Source organism: Oncorhynchus gorbuscha, linkage group LG14 (assembly GCF_021184085.1).
Source record: "Oncorhynchus gorbuscha isolate QuinsamMale2020 ecotype Even-year linkage group LG14, OgorEven_v1.0, whole genome shotgun sequence".
NCBI lineage: Eukaryota > Metazoa > Chordata > Actinopteri > Salmoniformes > Salmonidae > Oncorhynchus > Oncorhynchus gorbuscha.
Window position 1 is genome coordinate 7785856 of NC_060186.1, and position 25686 is coordinate 7811541.

The 25686-nt window shown below is 48.8% G+C and overlaps 2 protein-coding genes across 4 annotated transcripts in view; one reads left to right on the forward strand and one right to left on the reverse strand.

The window, feature by feature from the left end:
* wnt5b (wingless-type MMTV integration site family, member 5b) overlaps positions 1–25686 on the reverse strand; it is a 180204-nt gene that overhangs the window by 74643 nt on the left and 79875 nt on the right. The window lies entirely within an intron of this gene.
* Positions 1–25686, forward strand: part of LOC123994359 (adiponectin receptor protein 2-like) — an 87848-nt gene that overhangs the window by 8868 nt on the left and 53294 nt on the right. For all 3 annotated transcript variants that reach the window (XM_046296865.1, XM_046296867.1, XM_046296866.1), the window contains exon 2: positions 14392–14780. In XM_046296865.1, coding sequence (XP_046152821.1) covers positions 14634–14780 — 147 coding nt within the window. In that variant the 5' untranslated portion in view covers positions 14392–14633. The remainder of the gene's footprint in view (positions 1–14391; positions 14781–25686) is intronic.

Here is a 25686-nt window from a genome sequence, read left to right on the forward strand (position 1 = left end):
CCTGCTTTGTCACTTTCAAATGTCACTCCTCTCTCTTTAGACCGAGGTAGCTACTAGCTAGGTAGCGTGTTGTGTTCCAGGCTAGAGGGAGGTAGCTACTAGCTAGGTAGCGTGTTGTGTTCCAGGCTAGAGGGAGGTAGCTACTAGGTAGGTAGCGTGTTTTGTTCCAGGCTAGAGGGAGGTAGCTACTAGGTAGGTAGCGTGTTGTGTTCCAGGCTAGAGGGAGGTAGCTACTAGGTAGGTAGCGTGTTTTGTTCCAGGCTAGAGGGAGGTAGCTACTAGGTAGGTAGCGTGTTTTGTTCCAGGCTAGAGGGAGGTAGCTACTAGGTAGGTAGCGTGTTTTGTTCCAGGCTAGAGGGAGGTAGCTACTAGGTAGGTAGCGTGTTGTGTTCCAGGCTAGAGGGAGGTAGCTACTAGGTAGGTTGTTTTGTTCCAGGCTAGAGGGAGGTAGCTACTAGGTAGATAGCGTGTTTTGTTCCAGGCTATATATGGAGGTAGCTACTAGGTAGGTAGCGTGTTTTGTTCCAGGCTAGAGGGAGGTAGCTACTAGCTAGGTAACGTGTTGTGTTCCAGGCTAGAGGGAGGTAGCTACTAGGTAGGTAGCGTGTTTTGTTCCAGGCTAGAGGGAGGTAGCTACTAGCTAGATAGCTGTTAGATATGTGTCGTGGATATATGATGCTCACTCTCTCCGCTCACTGCAGGTTCTACATGTTTACATGCAGTGTCCTGCCAGTGCTTTCACACCATCATAAACCAGGCTTTAATGTATCCAGAACGGTCACAGCGTCACACCAACTGCTAGGCTAAACTCCATGTTCTCAACCTATTGTTCAGTCACACATCCCCTCTTCAACACACACTGACCCCCGAGCCTTAAAACTCCTCCATTCACCATCAATTCTCCTCTCAAAAGCTCCTTGCTCTTTGTCGCTCACAAAAGAGAGAGAAATCAATTCTCAATGACATTTCTTCTTCCCTCTTTCAGCCCTGCTCCATTTCTCTCTCCATCAGGCAACGTAATTGATTTGTCTATTCCTCTGATACAGAAACAGTGAAGCCTGTCTCTGGCTGAACACTGAATCCACTCCATCAACTCCTTGGGAGGTCTCTTTCTTTTCTTATTATGGAGTCTATATCTGTGTTCCAAGTGGCACCCTATTCCCTATGTAGTGCACTACTTTTGACCAGAGCCCTTTGGTAATGTAGTGCACTACTTTTGACCAGAGCCCATTGTAGTGTAGCATGGTATACCGGTACCACGGTAATATCAGCCTACCAAAATATCATATGATAGTACCACATTTTTCAACCCTACCGATCTAAAGAACTTGCTGGAGCTTGTTAGGAAATGTTTATAAAGTCAGTTGTCTTTTTACATTATTATAATTTTTTAAATTCTGTTAAAAAAAATAAGCAACAGCCACTAGTCTCTTGTATGGGCAGGTTCAATAATACTTGACTTTCATGCACATGGTGTGGGAGCTGCTTGTATGGGCAGGTTCAATAATCCACTTGACTTTCATGCACATATCAGGTGTGGGAGCTGCAGTCTGTCAGCTGTGTCTCCTTCCAGCCATCACTCACCTGCTTCTCTCTGTCAGCTGCGTCTCCTTCCAGCCATCACTCACCTGCTTCTCTCTGTCAGCTGCGTCTCCTTCCAGCCATCACTCACCTGCTTCTCTCTGTCAGCTGCGTCTCCTTCCAGCCATCACTCACCTGCTTCTCTCTGTCAGCTGCGTCTCCTTCCAGCCATCACTCACCTGCTTCTCCTTCCAGCCATCACTCACCTGCTTCTCTCTGTCAGCTGCGTCTCCTTCCAGCCATCACTCACCTGCTTCTCTCTGTCAGCTGCGTCTCCTTCCAGCCATCACTCACCTGCTTCTCTCTGTCAGCTGCGTCTCTCCTTCCAGCCATCACTCACCTGCTTCTCTCTGTCAGCTGCGTCTCCTTCCAGCCATCACTCACCTGCTTCTCTCTGTCAGCTGCAGCATCACTCACCTTCCTTCAGCCTCCTTCCAGCCATCACTCACCTGCTTCTCTGTCAGCACTTTGTGTATCTATTTCCCCATCAGTTTTACATTAGTTTATCTGTGATGGCAGGGTTGGTCTTCTGATGTTACATGTGACTCATTGAAGCAGAGCAAAGTTCATGCATTGGATATAAGCTGTGTAAATATCAGGGAACAGTGAATATCAGGGAACAGTGAGTAGCTGTGTAAATATCAGGGAACAGTGAATATCAGGGAACAGTGAGTAGCTGTGTAAATATCAGGGAACAGTGAATATCAGGGAACAGTGAGTAGCTGTGTAAATATCAGGGAACAGTGAATATCAGGGAACATTGAGTAGCTGTGTAAATATCAGGGAACAGTGAATATCAGGGAACAGTGAATATCAGGGAACAGTGAATATCAGGGAACAGTGAATATCAGGGAACAGTGAATATCAGGGAACAGTGAGTAGCTTCAGGGAACAGTGAGTAGCCATCAGGGAACAGTCAGGGAACATTGAATATCAGGGAACAGTGAGTAGCTGTGTGAATATCAGGGAACAGTGAATATCAGGGAACTGTGTGAATATCAGGGAACAGTGAGTAGCTGTGTAAATATCAGGGAACAGTAAGTAGCAGGGAACAGTGAGTAAATATCAGGGAACAGTGAGTAGCTGGGAATATCAGGAACAGTGAATATCAGGGAACTGCTTGAATATCAGGAAACAGTGAGTAGCTGTGTGAATATCAGGGAACAGTGAGTAGCTGTGTAAATATCAGGGAACAGTGAGTAGCTGTGTAAATATCAGGGAACAGTGAGTAGCTGTGTGAATATCAGGGAACAGTGAGTAGCTGTGTGAATATCAGGGAACAGTGAGTAGCTGTGTGAATATCAGGGAACAGTGAGTAGCTGTGTGAATATCAGGGAACAGTGAGTAGCTGTGTGAATATCAGGGAACAGTGAGTAGCTGTGTGAATATCAGGGAACAGTGAGTAGCTGTGTGAATATCAGGGAACAGTGAGTATCAGGGAACAGTGAGTATCAGGGAACAGTGAGTATCAGGGAACAGTGAGTAGCTGTGAATATCAGGGAACAGTGAGTAGCTGTGTGAATATCAGGGAACAGTGAGTAGCTGTGTGAATATCAGGGAACAGTGAGTAGCTCAGTGAATATCAGGGAACAGTGAGTAGCTGTGTGAATATCAGGGAACAGTGAAATAGCTGTGTATCAGAAACAGTGATAGCAGGGAACAGTGAGTAGCTGTGTGAATATCAGGGAACAGTGAGTAGCTGTGAAATCAGGGAACAGTGAGTATATCAGGGAACAGATGCTGTGTGAATATCAGGGAACAGTGAGTATCAGGGAACAGTGAGTAGCTGTGTGAATATCAGGGAACAGTGAGTAGCTGTGTGAATATCAGGAACAGTGAATATCAGGGAACATTGAATATCAGGGAACAGTGAGTAGCTGTGTAAATATCAGGGAACAGTGAGTAGCTGTGTAAATATCTGAGTCAGGGAACAGTGAGTAGCTGTGTGAATATCTGAGTAGCTTCAGGGAACAGTGAGTAGCAGGGGAACAGTGAGTAGCAGGGAACAGTGAGTGCTGTGTGAATATCAGGGAACAGATTGTGAGTAGCTGTGTGAATATCAGGGAACAGTGAGTAGCTGTGTGAATATCAGGGAACAGTGAGTAGCTGTGTGAATATCAGGGAACAGTGAGTAGCATGTGAGGGAACTGAGTAGCTGTGTGAATATCAGGGAACAGTGAGTAGCTGTGTGAATATCAGGGAACAGTGAGTAGCTGTGTGAATATCAGGGAACAGTGAGTAGCTGTGTGAATATCAGGGAACAGTGAGTAGCTGTGTGAATATCAGGGAACAGTGAGTAGCTGTGTGAATATCAGGGAACAGTGAATATCAGGGAACATTGAATATCAGGGAACAGTGAGTAGCTGTGTGAATATCAGGGAACAGTGAATATCAGGGAACAGTGAATATCAGGGAACAGTGAGTAGCTGTGTAAATATCAGGGAACAGTGAGTAGCTGTGTAAATATCAGGGAACAGTGAGTAGCAGGGAACAGTGAGTAGCTGTGTGAGTAGCAGGGAACAGTGAGTAGCTGTGTGAATATCAGGGAACAGTGAGTAGCTGTGTGAATATCAGGGAACAGTGAGTAGCTGTGTGAATATCAGGGAACAGTGAGTAGCTGTGTGAATATCAGGGAACAGTGAGTAGCTGTGTGAATATCAGGGAACAGTGAGTAGCTGTGTGAATATCAGGGAACAGATTGTGTGGAGCTGATGCCCTAACATTTATTAAACAGGAACAAGTATCGGGGGACGAACAGGACGCTAGGCCACTCTGAACACCTGGGTCAGTGGTATCTAGTTCAGGGGAGCTGGGTTCCTTGGGTCAGTGTGGGAATTGCACCCTATTCAATTTATAATGCACTATGGGGCCATAGGGCTCTGATCTAAACTAGTGCACTGAATAGGGAATAGGGTGCCAGGCAAGGTGTCCTCTCCAGTTATGACCTGCCCTCCCTTCTCTCCCAAACAAGGCCTATTCTGCTATTGGATAGAATAGCCAAGCTAATACAGAGATGATGCCTGTGGTTTCTCTATCATGGGTTTAAACTGGGAAAGATTTGGCACTGATGAAACTCAATGTAGCCCTGTGGTGGAGGCTGAAGGTGTCTATTGACAGCTGGAACAGTGATACATTAGATTGATACTTTATTGGTTCCAGATCCAACTCTCTCATTATACTGAGAGTTGATTGGTTCCAGATCCAACTCTCTCATTATACTGAGAGTTGATTGGTTCCAGATCCAACTCTTTCTGTATACTGAGGTGTGTGTGTGTGTGTGTGTGTGTGTGTGTGTGTGTGTGTGTGTGTGTGTGTGTGTGTGTGTGTGTGTGTGTGTGTGTGTGTGTGTGTGTGTGTGTGTGTGTGTGTGTGTGTGTGTGTGTGTGTGTGTGTGTGTGTGTGTGTGTGTGTGTGCGCCAAATGAGCACATCTCTTCTGGAGCACAGCACAGTGGGATGTAGCTAGTTCTGCAGCCTGTAAAGCCAGCCCTGCAGTCAGTAAAGCCAGCCCTGCAGCCAGTAAAGCCAGCCCTGCAGCCAGTAAAGCCAGCCCTGCAGCCTGTAAAGCCAGCCCTGCAGCCTGTAAAGCCAGCCCTGCAGCCTGTAAAGCCAGCCCTGCAGCCAGTAAAGCCAGCCCTGCAGCCTGTAAAGCCAGCCCTGCAGCCTGTAAAGCCAGCCCTGCAGCCTGTAAAGCCAGCCCTGCAGCCAGTAAAGCCAGCCCTGCAGTCAGTAAAGCCAGCCCTGCAGCCAGTAAAGCCAGCCCTGCAGCCAGTAAAGCCAGCCCTGCAGTCAGTAAAGCCAGCCCTGCAGTCAGTAAAGCCAGCCCTGCAGTCAGTAAAGCCAGCCCTGCAGTCAGTAAAGCCAGCCCTGCAGTCAGTAAAGCCAGCCCTGCAGTCAGTAAAGCCAGCCCTGCAGTCAGTAAAGCCAGCCCTGCAGTCAGTAAAGCCAGCCCTGCAGCCAGTAAAGCCAGCCCTGCAGCCAGTAAAGCCAGCCCTGCAGTCAGTAAAGCCAGCCCTGCAGTCAGTAAAGCCAGCCCTGCAGTCAGTAAAGCCAGCCCTGCAGTCAGTAAAGCCAGCCCTGCAGTCAGTAAAGCCAGCCCTACAGCCAGTAAAGCCAGCCCTACAGCCAGCCCTGCAGCCAGTAAAGCCAGCCCTACAGTCAGTAAAGTCAGCCCTGCAGCCTGTAAAGCCAGCCCTGCAGCCTGTAAAGCCAGCCCTGCAGCCAGTAAAGCCAGCCCTGCAGCCTGTAAAGCCAGCCCTGCAGCCTGTAAAGCCAGCCCTGCAGCCTGTAAAGCCAGCCCTGCAGCCTGTAAAGCCAGCCCTGCAGCCAGTAAAGCCAGCCCTGCAGCCTGTAAAGCCAGCCTGTAAAGCCAGCCCTGCAGCCTGTAAAGCCAGCCCTGCAGTCAGTAAAGCCAGCCCTGCAGCCAGTAAAGCCAGCCCTGCAGTCAGTAAAGCCAGCCCTGCAGCCAGTAAAGCCAGCCCTGCAGTCAGTAAAGCCAGCCCTGCAGTCAGTAAAGCCAGCCCTGCAGTCAGTAAAGCCAGCCCTGCAGTCAGTAAAGCCAGCCCTGCAGTCAGTAAAGCCAGCCCTGCAGTCAGTAAAGCCAGCCCTGCAGTCAGTAAAGCCAGCCCAGCCCTGCAGTCAGTAAAGCCAGCCCTGCAGTCAGTAAAGCCAGCCCTACAGCCAGTAAAGCCAGCCCTACAGCCAGCCCTGCAGCCAGTAAAGCCAGCCCTACAGCCAGTAAAGCCAGCCCTGCCCAGTAAAGCCAGCCCTGCAGCCAGTAAAGCCAGCCCTGCAGCCAGTAAAGCCAGCCCTGCAGTCAGTAAAGCCAGCCCTGCAGCCAGTAAAGCCAGCCCTGCAGTCAGTAAAGCCAGCCCTGCAGTCAGTAAAGCCAGCCCTGCAGTCAGTAAAGCCAGCCCTGCAGTCAGTAAAGCCAGCCCTGCAGTCAGTAAAGCCAGCCAGCCCTGCAGTCAGTAAAGCCAGCCCTGCAGTCAGTAAAGCCAGCCCTGCAGTCAGTAAAGCCAGCCCTGCAGTCAGTAAAGCCAGCCCTGCAGTCAGTAAAGCCAGCCCTGCAGCCAGTAAAGCCAGCCCTGCAGCCAGTAAAGCCAGCCCTACAGCCAGTAAAGCCAGCCCTACAGCCAGTAAAGCCAGCCCTACAGCCAGTAAAGCCAGCCCTACAGCCAGCCCTACAGCCAGCCCTACAGCCAGCCCTACAGCCAGCCCTACAGCCAGCCCTACAGCCAGCCCTACAGTCAGTAAAGCCAGCCCTACAGCCAGCCCTGCAGTCAGTAATGCCAGCCCTACAGCCAGCCCTACAGTCAGTAAAGCCAGCCCTACAGCCAGCCCTACAGCCAGTAAAGCCAGCCCTACAGCCAGTAAAGCCAGCCCTACAGCCAGTAAAGCCAGCCCTACAGCCAGTAAAGCCAGCCCTACAGCCAGTAAAGCCAGCCCTACAGCCAGTAAAGCCAGCCCTACAGCCAGTAAAGCCAGCCCTACAGCCAGTAAAGCCAGCCCTACAGCCAGTAAAGCCAGCCCTACAGCCAGTAAAGCCAGCCCTACAGCCAGTAAAGCCAGCCCTACAGCCAGTAAAGCCAGCCCTACAGCCAGTAAAGCCAGCCCTACAGCCAGTAAAGCCAGCCCTACAGCCAGTAAAGCCAGCCCTACAGCCAGTAAAGCCAGCCCTACAGCCAGTAAAGCCAGCCCTACAGCCAGTAAAGCCAGCCCTACAGCCAGTACAGCCAGCCCTACAGCCAGTACAGCCAGCCCTACAGCCAGTAAAGCCAGCCCTACAGCCAGTAAAGCCAGCCCTACAGCCAGTAAAGCCAGCCCTACAGCCAGTAAAGCCAGCCCTACAGCCAGTAAAGCCAGCCCTACAGTCAGTAAAGCCAGCCCTACAGCCAGCCCTAGCCAGCCCTACAGCCAGCCCTACAGTCAGTAAAGCCAGCCCTACAGCCAGCCAGCCCTGCAGCCAGTAAAGCCAGCCCTACAGCCCAGCCCTACAGTCAGTAAAGCCAGCCCTACAGCCAGCCCTACAGCCAGTAAAGCCAGCCCTACAGTCAGTAATGCCAGCCCTACAGCCAGCCCTGCAGTCAGTAATGCCAGCCCTACAGCCAGCCCTAAGCCAGCCCTAAGCCAGTAGCCAGCCCTACAGCCAGTAAAGCCAGCCCTACAGCCAGTAAAGCCAGCCCTACAGTCAGTAAAGCCAGCCCTACAGCCAGCCAGCCCTACAGCCAGTAAAGCCAGCCCTACAGCCAGTAAAGCCAGCCCTACAGCCAGTAAAGCCAGCCCTACAGCCAGTAAAGCCAGCCCTACAGCCAGTAAAGCCAGCCCTACAGCCAGTAAAGCCAGCCCTACAGCCAGTAAAGCCAGCCCTACAGCCAGTAAAGCCAGCCCTACAGCCAGTAAAGCCAGCCCTACAGTCAGTAAAGCCAGCCCTACAGCCAGCCCTACAGCCAGCCCTACAGCCAGCCCTACAGTCAGTAAAGCCAGCCCTACAGCCAGCCCTGCAGTCAGTAATGCCAGCCCTACAGCCAGCCCTACAGTCAGTAAAGCCAGCCCTACAGCCAGCCCTACAGTCAGTAAAGCCAGCCCTACAGCCAGCCCTACAGCCAGTAAAGCCAGCCCTACAGCCAGTAAAGCCAGCCCTACAGCCAGTAAAGCCAGCCCTACAGCCAGTAAAGCCAGCCCTACAGCCAGTAAAGCCAGCCCTACAGCCAGTAAAGCCAGCCCTACAGCCAGTAAAGCCAGCCCTACAGCCAGTAAAGCCAGCCCTACAGCCAGTAAAGCCAGCCCTACAGCCAGTAAAGCCAGCCCTACAGCTGCTGTGACTACTGATGTGTTTCAGGACACAGCACAGCTCATATAGTTAGCTTAAGCCTCCATGGTCCCACAGCTGATGATGCAGAGGAAAGTTAACACATTATTGTGTGTGTGTGTGGAATGAGCGACTGGGTAGACCCACTCAGTCCTGACAGATTTGCATATTCTTCTCTTTTGTCTGCAAGAAACGGAGGTGTTATCCACCAGGGACATTCTCCACACTCTGCTTCCTGTTTCCTCCTGTATGTCTCTGTGTCGCCAAGCTCAAAACCTGATACATTTTGTAATATGCCCTGTCTACAAAATATTGGTATTGAAAACACTGTTCTTTCGAATAGAAATATTGACCCAATATTGTATCGGTGTTAGATGTGCTGTGCTGGAAGTTTTTAGAAGTTAACAAGCGTGATATGTAGTCTATTTCACGGTGTGTATTTTCTCATTCTGAGGAATTGGTGCGAAAGGGTCTCGATTGGCCGGTTAATTCTGTATGCAGCTCATCAGACTGGAGACATGTGCACACACACACACACACACACACACACACACACACACACACACACACACACACACACACACACACACACACACACACACACACACACACACACACACACACACACATCTGTTCCTATCAAGCTTCACTGGAACAAAGTGACTTGTCTCGGTGCCTGTTAGATGGTTTTCCTGCCAGTTCCCGTCTGTTTTGGGGGCATCCCAAATGGTCTGGACCACACAGGCCTCGACCATACGGTCATTTATATACAACATGCATTTAAAACAACTCTGATTTCAGCCTTCCTATGTGTCCATGGGCAGGTTTCTCCCCCATGTAGAAATGTGACATCTTTCTCACTAACCACGTTTCCATTCACAGTTTTGATGTGAGTTAAGTCATACCCTATTAAAAAACATATCCCAACAGCTGTGAAGAAAGCAGGTCGTTTCGGGACATATAAAATATCCCAACAGCTGTGAAGAAAGCGGGTCGTTTCTGGACAATTTAAAATATCCCAACAGCTGTGAAGAAAGCAGGTCGTTTCTGGACAATTTAAAATATCCCAACAGCTGTGAAGAAAGCAGGTCGTTTCGGGACATTTAAAATATCCCAACAGCTGTGAAGAAAGCAGGACGTTTCGGGACATTTAAAATATCCCAACAGCTGTGAAGAAAGCAGGACGTTTCGGGACATTTAAAATATCCCAACAGCTAATAATAATTATAATAAATAAAAAAATGGCAACAGATATGTTCAACACGGTGGGATGTTTCTGTGACAGTAATATTAATTATGTGAGAAAATGAGGTAGAAACACCTTTATGGGTAAATATTGACATAATAACTGTATTGAAGTAAAGCCTGGAGTAATGTGATGACATGGAGTAACGTGATGACATGGAGTAAAACATGGAGTAACATGACATGGAGTAACGTGATGACATGGAGTAACGTGTTGACATGGAGTAACGTGATGACATGGAGTAACATTGACATGGAAAATGATGACATGGAGTAACGCTGATGACATGGAGTAACGTGATGACATGGAGTAACGTGATGACATGGAGTAACGTGATGACATGGAGGGACATTTAAAATATCCCAACATGGAGTAACTGATGACATGGAGTAACGTGATGACATGGAGTAACGGATGACATGGAGTAACGTGATGACATGGACAACGTGATGACATGGGGTAAATGACAGGGGTAACGTGATGACATGGGGTACATTGACATGGAGTAAATATGACAACAGCTGATGACATGGAGTAACGTGATGACATGGAGTAACGTGATGACATGGAGTAACGTGATGACATGGAGTAACGTGATGACATGGAGTAACGTGATGACATGGAGTAACGTGACATGGAGTAACGTGATGACATGGAGTAACGTGATGACATGGAGTAACGTGATGACATGGAGTAACGTGGACATTTAACGTGATGACATGGAGTAACGTGAACATGGAGCTGTGATGACATGGAGTAACGTGATGACATGGAGTAACCCATGGAGTAGCTGTGACATGGAAACGTGATGACATGACGTGATGACATTTAAAATAACGTGATGACATGGGGTAACGTGATGACATGGAGTAACGTGATGACATGGAGTAACGTGATGACATGGAGTAACGTGATGACATGGAGTAACGTGATGACATGGAGTAACGTGATGACATGGAGTAACGTGATGACATGGAGTAACGTGATGACATGGAGTAACGTGATGACATGGAGTAACGTGATGACATGGAGTAACGTGATGACATGGAGTAACGTGATGACATGGAGTAACGTGATGACATGGAGTAACGTGATGACATGGAGTAACGTGATGACATGGAGTAACGTGATGACATGGAGTAACGTGATGACATGGAGTAACGTGATGACATGGGGTAACGTGATGACATGGGGTAACGTGATGACATGGGGTAACGTGATGACATGGGGTAACGTGTTGACATGGGGTAACGTGTTGACATGGGGTAACGTTGACATGGGGTAACATGACATGGGGTAAACATGGGGTAACGTGATGACATGGATGACATGGGGTAACGTGATGACATGGGGTAACGTGATGACATGGGGTAACGTGATGACATGGGGTAACGTTGACATGGGGTAACGTGATGACATGGGGTAACTGTGACATGGGGTAACGTGATGACATGGAGTAACGTGATGACATGGAGTAACGTGATGACATGGGGTAACGTGATGACATGGGGTAACGTGATGACATGGGGTAATAACATGGGGTAACGTGATGACATGGGGTAACGTGATGACATGGGGTAACGTGATGACATGGAGTAACGTGATGACATGGAGTAACGTGATGACATGGAGTAACGTGATGACATGGAGTAACGTGATGACATGGAGTAACGTGATGACATGGAGTAACGTGATGACATGGAGTAACGTGATGACATGGAGTAACGTGATGACATGGAGTAACGTGATGACATGGAGTAACGTGATCAGGACCTCCGAATGGGGCGAAGGTTGACCTTCCAACAGGACAACGACCCTAAGTACACAGCCAAGACAAAGCAGGAGTGGCTTTTGGGACGAGTCTCTGAATGTCCTTGAGTGGCCCAGACTTGAACCCGATGGATTATCTCTGGAGACCTGAACATAGCTGTGCAGCGACGCTCCCCATCCAACCTGACAGAGGTGGAGAGGATCTGCAGAGAAGAATGGGAGAAACTCCCCAAATACAGAGGTGCCAAGCTTGTAGCATCATAGCCAAGAAGACTCAAGGCTGTAATCACCGTCAAGTGCTTCAACAAAGTACTGAGTAAATGGTCTGAATACTTGTGTAAATGTTCAACTTTTCTAAAAACTTGTTTTTCCTTTTATGTGGGTTGGTTGGGGGGGGCAATTTTAATAAGTTTTAGTATAAGGCTGTAACGTACCATTGTGGGAAAAGTCAAGGGGTCTGAATACTTTCCGATTGCACTGTGTATAGGTTTCACATTTAGCCTTGGCCAAAAAGGGAATAGTGCCATGTCGCCCTGCTGAGTGCCTCCTGCTCCGTTGTGCGCCCCTGCTGAGTGCCTCCTGCGCCGTTGTGCGTCGCCCTGCTGAGTGCCTCCTGCTCCGTTGTGCTGAGTGCCTCCTGCGCCCTGCTGAGTGCCTCCTGCGCCGTTGTGAGTGCCTCCTGCTCGCCCTGCTGAGTGCCTCCTGCGCCGTTGTGCGTCGCCGTGCGCCGCCAGACTCAGTGGTGCAGTCATGTTCAAACATGTCATCACCGTTGACGACGGCTGCCAAACATGGTGGATATAGTATCGGAGAATCGCCCAACCTTTCTGTATAGCGACTAGGGATGGCATTTGAGGAACACATGGCTTTGTCATCAGCAACACCATCTGCTAGCCAGGCATTGTCTTTTTGAATGTATTTCATGTTCCTCCTCCCTCTAAAACATCTTCCTGTTCCCTTCTTGTTGTTCCCCAGCAGAGGGCTTGGATGTTGTCCAAGTTATGCTCTATAAGTGGAAGGAAATGCGTGATGGGAAGTGGAATCAATCACAGGATGTTGTTTTTCTGATTGTGTTTACGGATTAGTCTGGTCTACGGGTCTGATTGTGTGTACGGACCAGCCTGGTCTACGGGTCTGACTGTGTGTACGGACCAGCCTGGTCTACGGGTCTGACTGTGTGTACGGACCAGCCTGGTCTACGGGTCTGACTGTGTGTACGGACCAGCCTGGTCTACGGGTCTGACTGTGTGTACGGACCAGCCTGGTCTACGGGTCTGACTGTGTGTACGGACCAGCCTGGTCTACGGGTCTGACTGTGTGTACGGACCAGCCTGGTCTACGGGTCTGACTGTGTGTACGGACCAGCCTGGTCTACGGGTCTGACTGTGTGTACGGACCAGCCTGGTCTACGGGTCTGACTGTGTGTACGGACTAGCCTGGTCTACGGGTCTGACTGTGTGTACGGACCAGCCTGGTCTACGGGTCTGACTGTGTGTACGGACCAGCCTGGTCTACGGGTCTGACTGTGTGTACGGACCAGCCTGGTCTACGGGTCTGACTGTGTGTACGGACCAGCCTGGTCTACACTGTCAGATCTTGGACCAGGCTATGTACTTATCAATGTCCTCTATCTTCCAGAAGTCAAAACAACCAGTGTTGATCTGTTAAGGACTTCCATACTTCGCTCTTTCCTTTTTTTCTTTCCACGATCTTCCAGTCGACTGTGATTTATGTAGATGCATTCCCCTACACGCTACGACTGGCCCTCGTCTGATGTGAGAGCAGAGTGGTTGTGGTGTGTGTTTTTAGTGTGTCAATGTGTTTTAGTAAGGGTACAGTACGGACCACCCCCATGCTGGCCGCAGGGGGAGAGATTTTGGGGCAGGTGGCAACTGGTGTGTGACTGACTACAAGGTATTTTCAGGGATTTGTGAACGGGCCAAGCTGCACAGTGTGTGTGTGTGTGTGTGTACATTGTGTGCTTGCACGTGTCCTGCAACTGCTGGTGTGTAAGCACATAATGGTATGCAGGTCAGGCTCACAGAGGGCGTTCCATACAGTGGTTCTGCACTGCAGTTCTCCTCCTGTCCCCGTCCACCATAGAATTCCATGGTCCACGTCAGTGTGATGCCAGAGAGAAGAAGAGAGGGGGAGTTACAATGTGCTCCAGTGCTTCAGGCATGTTCACCTTGACTTGGCATCAGCGTGTGTGTGTGTGTGTGTGTGTGTGTGTGTGTGTGTGTGTGTGTGTGTGTAGTCTAGGCTTCTAGTCTGTAAAGAGAGTAATCTGGAATATGTTTTAGCTCCCCAGAGCTCTGTAGAACAGGGAGCTATAAACTATTGAACAAGCTCTTCTCTGTCCAGACTCCTGCAGCAGGGTTTGTGAGGTAGGTGGTATGTTTCTAGAATCTTCAATATAACACATTTACTGTCCTGGAAATGACAGGAGTCTCTACAGGTTCGTACAGCAACACCTTACTGTCCTGGAAATGACAGAATGACAGGTCTTTGTAGCCTCATGGGGGGTGAAAGAAATGAAGATTAGATGAGTGTCAGACTTAGCCAGGAGAGGGAGGGGGAGAGGGGGAGAGGGGGAGAATTTGTAACCATTGACTGCAGACTGTGACTGACTTTTCAGTGTGTAATGTTGACTTGTAATTCTCTGTCTGGGTCTAATTCTTGATATAAGTATATCAATGAATGTCAACACTGTTTTCATGTAGACATACTGGCTTGGCTTGGGCCATATATCCTATAGATCATATCTGGGGGTATTTGGACATGTCAACAATCATTTTATTACCATAAAAATATTCATTTTGGGGTTTGGGGCCCCTCCCCTGCTGCGTGCTACACCAGTCCTTATCTGGTTACCGCCCTAATACTGGCAAATACGAACAATTCATAACAAGAAATTCAAAATAAGAACTAATTTCCTCCCTCCCTTCCTGTCTCCTCTCCCTCTTCTCCTTCTCCTCCTTTAGGCTCCTTACCAGGCTACCGACCCCCACCCTTTCTGGCCAACAATCCGACCCCACCACCAGGCCTCAGTTACCCCTGTCCAGCTGGAGGAGGACCCTCCACCACCTCTACCAGTCCAGCCAGGCCGGTCAGTCCACAGCGGTCAGCGGGGAGTATCAGGCCAGCAGCCAAGCTGGAGGGAGCCGGAGGAGGAGGGGAGCTGGAGCCGCAGCAGAGGCCCTCAGGGGCCGAGGCCCCGGGCTTCATGTTGAGGTATAGAGGCTGTGGTACCGCTGCTACAGATGCTGATGGCACCACTACGGAGCAGATGGATCCGAGAGAGCAGCAGCAGCAGCAGGAGGAGGATGATGTCGTCTCAGACGGACACACACACAACGGGGTAACTCTGAGGGTGAGTGAAGCTTTTAGACTATCTGGGTTGATGATACCCACTGGTACGGCTGAGTGAATACACACACACACACACACACACACACACACACACACACACACACACACACACACACACACACACACACACACACACACACACACACACACACACACCGTCCCTCCCGAGGTTAGACACACACACACACCACACACACACACACACACACACACACACCGTCCCTCCCGAGGTTAGAGACACACACACACACGCACACACACACACCACACACACACCACACACACACCGTCCCTCCCGAGGTTAGAGACACACACACACACACCGTCCCTCCCGAGGTTAGACACACACACACACACGCACACACCGTCCCTCCCGAGGTTAGACAGACACACACACACACACACACACCACGCACACACCGTCCCTGCCGAGGTTAGACACACACGCACACACCGTCCCTCCCGGGGTTAGACACACACACACACACACACAACAATAAAGCTCCCACAGACACTCATCACAATAACCGTGTCCCATTTAAGAGACGCCACAGCTCTCTGTGAGGGAGAAATAAGATTTCATACATCCTGGGCTCAGCTGGCAGAGCGAGATAATGATCCAATCAGCATGAGAGCTCAGTACTCCTCATCATCCCATCTCCATCTCATTTCCTGCCTCTCTCACTGTGCTGCTGTGACGTCAGTATTGTACTTCACTAATGAAGAGGACTTCAGTAAAGATCTATACTCCACCATTCTCACAACAGGCATATTCTTGCTCTAAGACGGAGAAATCCAAGTGTGTGTGTGTGACTGTAACTGTGTGTGTAAGATTCAAAGAGCCAAGCAGGCATCCTATGTCTTTGGTGTACTATTGCTTTCATTTAGGCCCGGGAGAGAGAAGCCTGTCTGCCCCCTGAGGCATGAGACAACACAATGGTTTAATGATCTGTGTCTGTTCTGCTGCTGCTAGTTCGTGAGACTGCTGCATCACAGAGGGCTGAATACAGGCAGTCAAGCTGGCCTGGCCAGGAGAAATACACTGCAGGTCAGTGTTTCTCAGAGGGCTGAATACAGGCAGTCAAGCTGGCCTGGCCAGGAGAAATACACTGCAGGTCAGTGTTTCTCAGAGGGCTGAATACAGGCAGTCAAGCTGGCCTGGCCAGGAGAAATACACTGCAGGTCAGTGTTTCTCAGAGGGCTGAATACAGGCAGTTCAGCAGGTAGCAGATTCTCTGGCCTGGAGTGGGAGATCCCTAGTTGTTCCACCACTAGTCAACTAGCCCAATGCTCAAGCCCTTGACTAGTTGGGTGACGTGAACTAGCTAGGTCAAAAAATGTGGAACGGCAGGATGTTTCCAAGGAACACAAATGAAATTGAGAAACCCACCCCTAGATAGACCTAACAGGAATGTGGGCGTCGCCCCAGCAGTGCTGTCCCATCCAGTCACATCACATGCTCTTCAGTCACGTAGACCTGAGTTGAGGAGAAACTCCCTGAAAGTGATCTGAAGGTCTTACCCCGCCAGACATCCACCCTGCTGTGTAAGGCAAGCGTTCCTAGCTTGCTGGGGCCTCAGGCAGTGGAATAGCTTTACTGCCTTCCTCGGAGATGACCTGAGGTCAGGTCTAACGGTAGGAGATGACCTGAGGTCAGGTCTAACGGTAGGAGATGACCTGAGGTCAGGTCTAACGGTAGGAGATGACCTGAGGTCAGGTCTAACGGTAGGAGATGACCTGAGGTCAGGTCTAACGGTAGGAGATGACCTGAGGTCAGGTCTAACGGTAGGAGATGACCTGAGGTCAGGTCTAACGGTTGTTTCCTTGTCTTCTGCACCCGTTTTGGTCAATAGTGAGCACACACACAACCCCACCACACACACAGCGTTAATCCCTGGCTTCTGATCTGCGTTTAGTCTTTCATGTAAAGCCAGCCCTGTGATGCCTGGTAACCCAATACAGCTGCTGTTGATATTCAGGAGAGGAGGTCAGGTCTAACGGTAGAGCAGCCTGCCAGGAGATGACCTGAGGTCAGGTCTAACGGTAGGAGATGACCTGAGGTCAGGTCTAACGTGGTTGACCTGAGGTCAGGTCTAACTAGGAGATGACCTGCTAACGGTAGGTCTAACGAGGAGATGACCTGGGAGGTCAGGTCTAACGGTAGGAGATGACCTGAGGTCAGGTGTTGCTCTCCCGGTTGGTCCTGTATGCTGCTGTGTGGTCTGGGCTGATGGGTAGAAGGCCTGTTATCAAACTATGGTTTGGCTTTGGATGATTTAAACAGTCTGGGTCTGGGGTATAGGGCCTGGACTGGGGTATAGGGCCTGGACTATAGGACTGGGGTATAGGGCCTGGCCTGAGCTATAGGGCTGGGTGTCATTACCTCGGTCATCACAGTAGTAATGACAGCCCACTGCCTCCTTAACAGGTCTCATCAGAGCTACTGTAGCAGTGGTGTCACCATACCTGGAAACTAGACCCCTCGTGCCAGCAGTTGGCCCCTCGCCCCAGCAGTTGGCCCCTCGCCCCAGCAGTTGGCCCCTCGCCCCAGCAGTTGGCCCCTCGCGCCAGCAGTTGGCCCCTCGCTCCAACAGTTGGCCCAAGGTGTTTTTGTCAAGTAACCTTCAAGCAGAGTATAGCTGATTTGTTTATCTAAGACAGTGGTTCCACAACTCTTTATAGTATGCCATCATTGTAAGCCCCACACACGCTATACAACACATTTATTAAACAGAAGAATGAGTGAGTTCGTCACAACCCGGCTCAAGGGAAGTAACAACCCGGCTCAAGGGAAGTAACAACCCGGCTCAAGGGAAGTAACAACCCGGCTCAATAACAACCCGGCTCAGGGGAAGTAACAACCCGGCTCAGGGGAAGTAACAACCCGGCTCAGGGGAAGTAACAACCCGGCTCAGGGGAAGTAAAACAAAGAACTCCTATAGGACCAGGGCACAAAATAATAATAATAATAATAATCAATAATTTTGCTCTTTATTTAACAATCTTACATATGAAACCTTATTTGTTCATTGAAAATTGAATAACTCACCACAGGTTAATGAGAAGGGTTTTGCTTGAAAGGATGCACATAACTCTGCAATGTTGTATTGGAGAGTCTAGTCTTAAATCATTTTCCACACTCAGCCTGTGCCTGTATTTAGTTGTCATGCTAGTGAGGGCCGAGAATCCACTCTCACATAGGGGTAAGTGGTTGCGAAGGGCATCCGTGTCTTAACAATGTGATTTGCCCAGGCAGGATACTCTGAGCTCAGTCCAGAAAGCAGTGACTTCTGATTTGCCCAGGCAGGATACTCTGAGCTCAGTCCAGAAAGCAGTGACTTCTGATTTGCCCAGGCAGGATACTCTGAGCTCAGTCCAGAAAGCAGTGACTTCTGATTTGCCCAGGCAGGATACTCTGAGCTCAGTCCAGAAAGCAGTGACTTCTGATTTGCCCAGGCAGGATACTCTGAGCTCAGTCCAGAAAGCAGTGACTTCTGATTTGCCCAGGCAGGATACTCTGAGCTCAGTCCAGAAAGCAGTGACTTCTGATTTGCCCAGGCAGGATACTCTGAGCTCAGTCCAGAAAGCAGTGACTTCTGATTTGCCCAGGCAGGATACTCTGAGCTCAGTCCAGAAAGCAGTGACTTCTGATTTGCCCAGGCAGGATACTCTGAGCTCTGAGCTGAGCTCAGTCCAGAAAGCAGTGACTTCTGATTTGCCCAGGCAGGATACTCTGAGCTCAGTCCAGAAAGCAGTGACTTCTGATTTGCCCAGGCAGGATACTCTGAGCTCAGTCCAGAAAGCAGTGACTTCTGATTTGCCCAGGCAGGATACTCTGAGCTCAGTCCAGAAAGCAGTGACTTCTGATTTGAAGTGACATTCCCACAGAACCGCTTGTTGTAATTTTCGACGAGGCTCTCTTATTCAGATATCGGTAAGTGGACTGGAGGCAAGGCATGAAAGGGATAACGAATCCAGTTGTCATCTGTTTCGGGAAAGTACCTGCGTAATTGCACACCCAACTCACTCAGGTGCTTTGCGATATTACATTTAACGTTGTCCGTCAGCTTGAGTTCATTTGCACACAAATCATACAATGATGGAAAGACCTGTGTGTTGTGCTTGTTATTAATGCAGACAGAAGAGGTCCAACATCTTAATCATAGCCTCAATATTGTCCTGCACAATGAGTATTGTTGTGGAGAGTCCCTGTTATCTTAGATGCAGATCATTTAGGCGAGGGGAGAAAAAACATCACCCAGAAAGGCCAGTCGTGTGAGAAACTCGTCATCATGCAAGCGGTCAGAGACAAGTGAAAATGATGGTCAGTAAAGACAACTTTAAGCTCGTCTCTCAATAAATATTTTTTTTTAAACGTGTCAACACTTTCCCCCTTGATAACCAGCGCGTCTCTGTATGTTGTAGAAGCGTTACATGGTCGCTGCCCGTATCATTGCATAATGCAGAAAATACACGAGAGTTCAAGGGGCCTTGCTTTAACAAAGTTAACCGTTTTCACTGTAGTGTCCAAAACGTCTTTCAAGCTGTCAGGCATTCCCTTGGCAGCAAGAGCCTCTCTGTGGATGCTGCAGTGTACCCAAGTGAATTGATGACCCAAGTGCTTGCACGTGCGTTACCTCTCCACTATGTCTTCCTGTCATGGCTTTTGCGCCATCAGTACAGATGCCAACATGAGCAGCAGCTACGTTTGGCTACATTCAGACAGTTAGTGGAATTCCCCTGAGAGAGTAATGTTTAATGTGATTGAATGTTAATTATTTGACTACCTGTATTTGACATTGTTTTGTTATTTCGCTGAACACCTAGATGGTTTCATTTTATTTTTGGCAGTGAAACAAGGCTACTCAGGCGAGAGAAAAACCTCTCCCAAATGTATAGCCCCATTGGAAAATATAAATGGACTGTGAAAATGTGAACTTCTTAATTTATTTTTTAAGTAGATATTTAAAAAAAATGTGAATCACAATTTTATTTGGTGTACCCCTGACGGCATTGTGTGTACCCCTGGTTGGGAACACCTGATCTAAGGCCAGGACTACAGGCAATCATCACCCTAAGTCCCACGTCTATAGTTGTCAGAGGTCAACATATTTTATTTGCAGCCAACCCAGTTGAAAGGTGGCGTTGTATGTAGCAACAGTCAGACAGTAATGGTCGTTGGTCTGAAGTCTGTCAGGCTGGCTGGATTACACCACACAACTGGGTTAAGGTTCATTCCTCGTGTCACGTTAACAAACAAGTTATTTTAATCGACAAGCGATCACATTCTCAGAACTTTCTAGACATTCTCCGCTTTCTATTTTCATTCTATAATCCAGTAGTGAACAGTATCAAGCTTCTTAACTTCTCTTGTTAGGTTGTTGTGTGGGTGGGTGGCTGTGTGGGTGGGTGGGTGGCTGTGTGGGTGGGTGGCTGTGTGGGTGGGTGGCTGTGTGGGTGGGTGGCTGTGTGGGTGGGTGGCTGTGTGGGTGGTTGCCAGGTGGCACCCTACACTGAGTTTACAAAACATTAGGAACAACTTCCTAATATTGAGTTTGCCCTCAGAACAGCCTCAATCGTTGGGGTATAGACTGTACAAGGTGTCAAGTGTTCCACAGGAATGCTGGTCCATGTTGACTCCAATGCTTCCCACAGTTGTGTCCAGTTGGCTGGCTGTCCTTTGGGTGGTGGATCGTTCTGGATACACACACTGGAAACTGTTGAGCGTGAAAAACCCTGCACCATTGCACTTCTTGACACACTCAAACCAATGCGCCTGACACCTACTTCCATACCCCGTTCAAAGGCACTTAAATATTGTCTTGCCCATTCACCCTCTGAAAGGCACACACACAATCCATGTCTCCATTGTCTCCAGGCTTAAAAGTTGGTGATTCCGAGACCAGTCATAAAAGGAACTGGTCTCACTAGAAATAGTGACTTGAGTCAGAGAGAGTGACTTTCCCCATCTAGACTGTCATCTACTAGAACTGTGATGAAGACATTGTAACACTGTAACACTAATAGAGAAAAGAACAAGTATGACAGGGTCATTCTAGAAAGAGTCACTTTCCCTATCAGCCTGATCGTCAACTGGAACCTGGATGATGCCATTATTACACTAGTTAGTCTAGTTAAATACACAGTATTTTTACATACAGGAAATAGGTGGAAGTTAAAACCTCAAGTCTGCCTCTTCACCTCCCATCTCTTATTCAGTCAGCTACATGAGGAAGACTCTTCACCTCCCATCTCTTATTCAGTCAGCTACATGAGGAAGACTCTTAACCCCCCATCTCTTATTCAGTCAGCTACATGAGGAAGATTCTTCACCTCCCATCTCTTATTCAGTCTGCTCCATGAGGAAGACTCTTCACCCCCCATCTCTTATTCAGTCTGCTCCATGAGGAAGACTCTTCACCCCCATCTCTTATTCAGTCTGCTCCATGAGGAAGACTCTTCACCTCCCATCTCTTATTCAGTCTGCTCCATGAGGAAGACTCTTCACCTCCCATCTCTTATTCAGTCTGCTCCATGAGGAAGACTCTTCACCTCCCATCTCTTATTCAGTCTGCTCCATGAGGAAGACTCTTCACCTCCCATCTCTTATTCAGTCTGCTCCATGAGGAAGACTCTTCACCTCCCATCTCTTATTCAGTCTGCTCCATGAGGAAGACTCTTCACCTCCCATCTCTTATTCAGTCAGCTCCATGAGGAAGACTCTTCACCTCCCATCTCTTATTCAGTCAGCTCCATGAGGAAGACTCTTCACCTCCCATCTCTTATTCAGTCTGCTCCATGAGGAATACTCTTCACCTCCCATCTCTTATTCAGTCTGCTCCATGAGGAAGACTGTCAATTTATAATCTCAGCAAGAGGGAGATGCAAAAATACATTTATATTGAGATGGAGGGAGAAAACCACACTTCACTTTAGCAGCTCTCTGTCGCCAACTAATCCTCCTCTCCTTCCTCCATCCTCCAATCGTATCACACGTTAAAGGCTAGATGAAACGGCATAGAGTTCTATACCCCAGTATGGGGTCAGACATCTGATCTTGGAGAGATGTTTGTTCTATTCTGCTGAGACATTTACTTTATGTTGGTATTCTTATCTTATTAAGGGTTCAAGCCAGCGAAACCCTGTTGTATTCGTTGGTGTTCATTATTATTATTTTTCCTCTTCTTCATGCGAGGAAAGTTGACATCCAAATTCCCCTGAGATGGTAAGGCCGAAGAGGGTGAAACTTGACGTGATGGTAAAGGCTCATAGTCTACACTCTCTCGTGCAATGCCATTCCAATTGGCCACAAGGTGGCGCTATAACAGGTGATTGAAATGGCTAACTTTGAAGAGTCACGCCCCCTCACCCCATATGACCTAGATTCCTGAAATTCAGTGCATAGGTCCCTCTTCTCACAAGGAACACATTGTCCCCAAGGACCCATAAGGTCCCATGATGAATTTTCCACCATTTTTGAATTTAGTGAAAAACGCTACATCTCGTCCGGAACCACTGGGCCGGTCTGGATAAACCTTCATATATGGCATCCATGGACCAAGGTCTCAACGCAATGTTTTGCAGACTAGTATGTCAAACAACATGGCCAGTACTGATCAATAAACATTTAATTTGGGGGTTATCGGGCATGATCTTCTGTAGCTCAGTTGGTAGAGCATGGCGCTTGTAACGCCAGGGTAGTGGGTTCGATCCCCGGGACCACCCATACGTAGAATGTATGCACACATGACTGTAAGTCGCTTTGGATAAAAGCGTCTGCTAAATGGCATTTATTATTATTATTATTAATGCTAATAAATCAGACACGGATATTCATATCGTAACCAAACTTGTTCCAAACACAGTCAACACTCAACATATGTTCGGCCACACGGTGGCGCTATACTTCTCAATCTGTTTGACTCGGAGTGATGAAATTTGGCACACATGCTAAGGGACATGAGTCTAGCTAATCTAAAGTATTGTTCATGCAAGCTCGTTGGCTTATTGCGGCCATATGGTTTGAGCTCTTATAAAATGTGTGTTTGAAGATGTGCATCTATAGCTGCTAGATACCACATTTGGTATCGATCAGTCTATCGGTTCTGGAGAAGACCTTTTTAAAGTAGTCATTTAGGGTCGCAAAATTCCGGGGAACTTTCAATATATTCCCTGGTTTTCCCGAAATCCCAGTTGGAGGTTTCTAGAATCAGGAGAGAATATCCAGACTATCCAGACTCTCCAGACTCTCCAGACTCTCCAGACTCTCCAGACTCTCCAGACTCTCCAACCAGGATTTCCAGAAAACCAGGTAATTTATTGAACGTTCCAGGAGTTTTGCAACCCTGTAGTCAACATCCATAAAAAACAGTCCAAAATGCATCAAAAGCATGGTAATGAGCACAGAAGTAGCTTATCTTAGGGTGACGTGTCCAATTGGTCCTGATGGTGCTATGGGGGGGGGGGTGTTTTGTGTATGGGTGTGTGTGATGTTTCATTGTGAAACATTATCAATACACTTCTTCAGGTACTACGAACACTTTTGCCATCTTATAACTACTCCGCTCACTTCAACATTTGCCAGAAGTGAAGAATACCACCTAGCTTGAACCGCTGATTGCAGCTTTTTATGTGTTATCGTTGCATCGGCGAGAAGAAACCTGCAAGCGAACATTTCCCAGCATGTTTTTCTATTCATTATGAGTCATAGAAGCCTGTTCCCGCTCCACACCACTATCAACCACATCCTCCTGACTGACATGTTCATTAGAATTTACCCAGCGGTATTAAACCTACTGATCTTCTGATAGTCACCCCGTGTGGCAGACTAACTAGGAATCACTCCACCACAGAATGACCCAACCGCTGCTCAGTGTAGTTTCTAGCATCAATCTCGAAAACTTCACCCTAGCTTTATGGCTGGGGAGGTTGGTTTCTATAGGTTCTATAGGCCCTCTTTAATATAAAGGACTGCCTGTTGGAGGTCCTTCAGATGAATCGGCCACTCCCTGGAAACAGGGCCTGGAAACAACTTTTTGGGTGCACCAGCCACTGTGGCAGGTAGATAAAAAATCGAATAAAAATAATAAATAAAAATCTACCAGCCACTCCAGCTAAAATATTTTTTTCGTAATTACACACAGACAAAAAAAGACTTGGTGAGCATGCTCTGATGTTTCTAATAAAATAAAGGTATTACTATTAATAAGCAATGTAATATATTGCTATATTTTTGCATAAAAAATGGTCTTTTAACCAAAATATCACAGACGAGTCAAATGTTCTGCTGCCCCTTTTAAAGGCAGGATGTCACCTTGGCTCCCGAGTGGCGCAGCGGTCGAAAGCACTGCATCTCAGTGCTAGAGCCGTCACTACAGACACCCTGGTTCAAATCCAGGCTGTATCACAACCGGCCGTGATTGGGAGTCCCATATGTCAGAGCAGAAGGAAGCAAATTTTCTTCCAGGACAACCTTGTACGTGGCTTGATTCGTGCCTCCTTCACAAAGACACATCTGCCTGATTCCAACCTTGCTGAAGCACCACCAGATCGTCACCAATCCTCCTCCAAGTTTCACAGTGGGTGCGAGACACTCACTCTCAAGGTCTCGCACCCACTGTGACATTTGGTGGAGGATTAGTGTGAATCAGACCGTGTGAAGCAATGGGCAGGGCCTGCCGGGTTGATATGAGGTAAACTTCCCCTTTAACAAGAAGGGAGATAATATCAGGGAAACAGTTGTTTTACCTAAGAACCTACTGCTACTCTGATGAAAACAAGCAGTATTAATGCAGTAATACTCTTCCCATCGAACTAAAAACAAATGGTAGCCTGACTTACTGACACTCTTCAATTGTACTGCTGATATTGCCGTAGGCCTAGCTGCTGATATTGCCGTAGGCCTAGCTGCTGATATTGCCGTAGGCCTAGCTGCTGATATTGCCGTAGGCCTAGCTGCTGATATTGCCGTAGGCCTAGCTGCTGATATTGCCGTAGGCCTAGCTGCTGATATTGCCGTAGGCCTAGCTGCTGATATTGCCGTAGGCCTAGCTGCTGATATTGCCGTAGGCCGTAGGCTGCTGCTGATATTGCCGTAGGCCTAGCTGCTGATATTGCCGTAGGCCTAGCTGCTGATATTGCCGTAGGCCTAGCTGCTGATATTGCCGTAGGCCTAGCTGCTGATATTGCCGTAGGCCTAGCTGCTGATATTGCCGTAGGCCTGGCTGCTGATATTGCCGTAGGCCTGGCTGCTGATATTGCCGTAGGCCTGGCTGCTGATATTGCCGTAGGCCTGGCTGCTGATATTGCCGTAGGCCTGGCTGCTGATATTGCCGTAGGCCTGGCTGCTGATATTGCCGTAGGCCTGGCTGCTGATATTGCCGTAGGCCTGGCTGCTGATATTGCCGTAGGCCTGGCTGCTGATATTGCCGTAGGCCTGGCTGCTGATATTGCCGTAGGCCTGGCTGCTGATATTGCCGTAGGCCTGGCTGCTGATATTGCCGTAGGCCTGGCTGCTGATATTGCCGTAGGCCTGGCTGCTGATATTGCCGTAGGCCTGGCTGCTGATATTGCCGTAGGCCTGGCTGCTGATATTGCCGTAGGCCTGGCTGCTGATATTGCCGTAGGCCTGGCTGCTGATATTGCCGTAGGCCTGGCTGCTGATATTGCCGTAGGCCTGGCTGCTGATATTGCCGTAGGCCTGGCTGCTGATATTGCCGTAGGCCTGGCTGCTGATATTGCCGTAGGCCTGGCTGCTGATATTGCCGTAGGCCTGGCTGCTGATATTGCCGTAGGCCTGGCTGCTGATATTGCCGTAGGCCTGGCTGCTGATATTGCCGTAGGCCTGGCTGCTGATATTGCCGTAGGCCTGGCTGCTGATATTGCCGTAGGCCTGGCTGCTGATATTG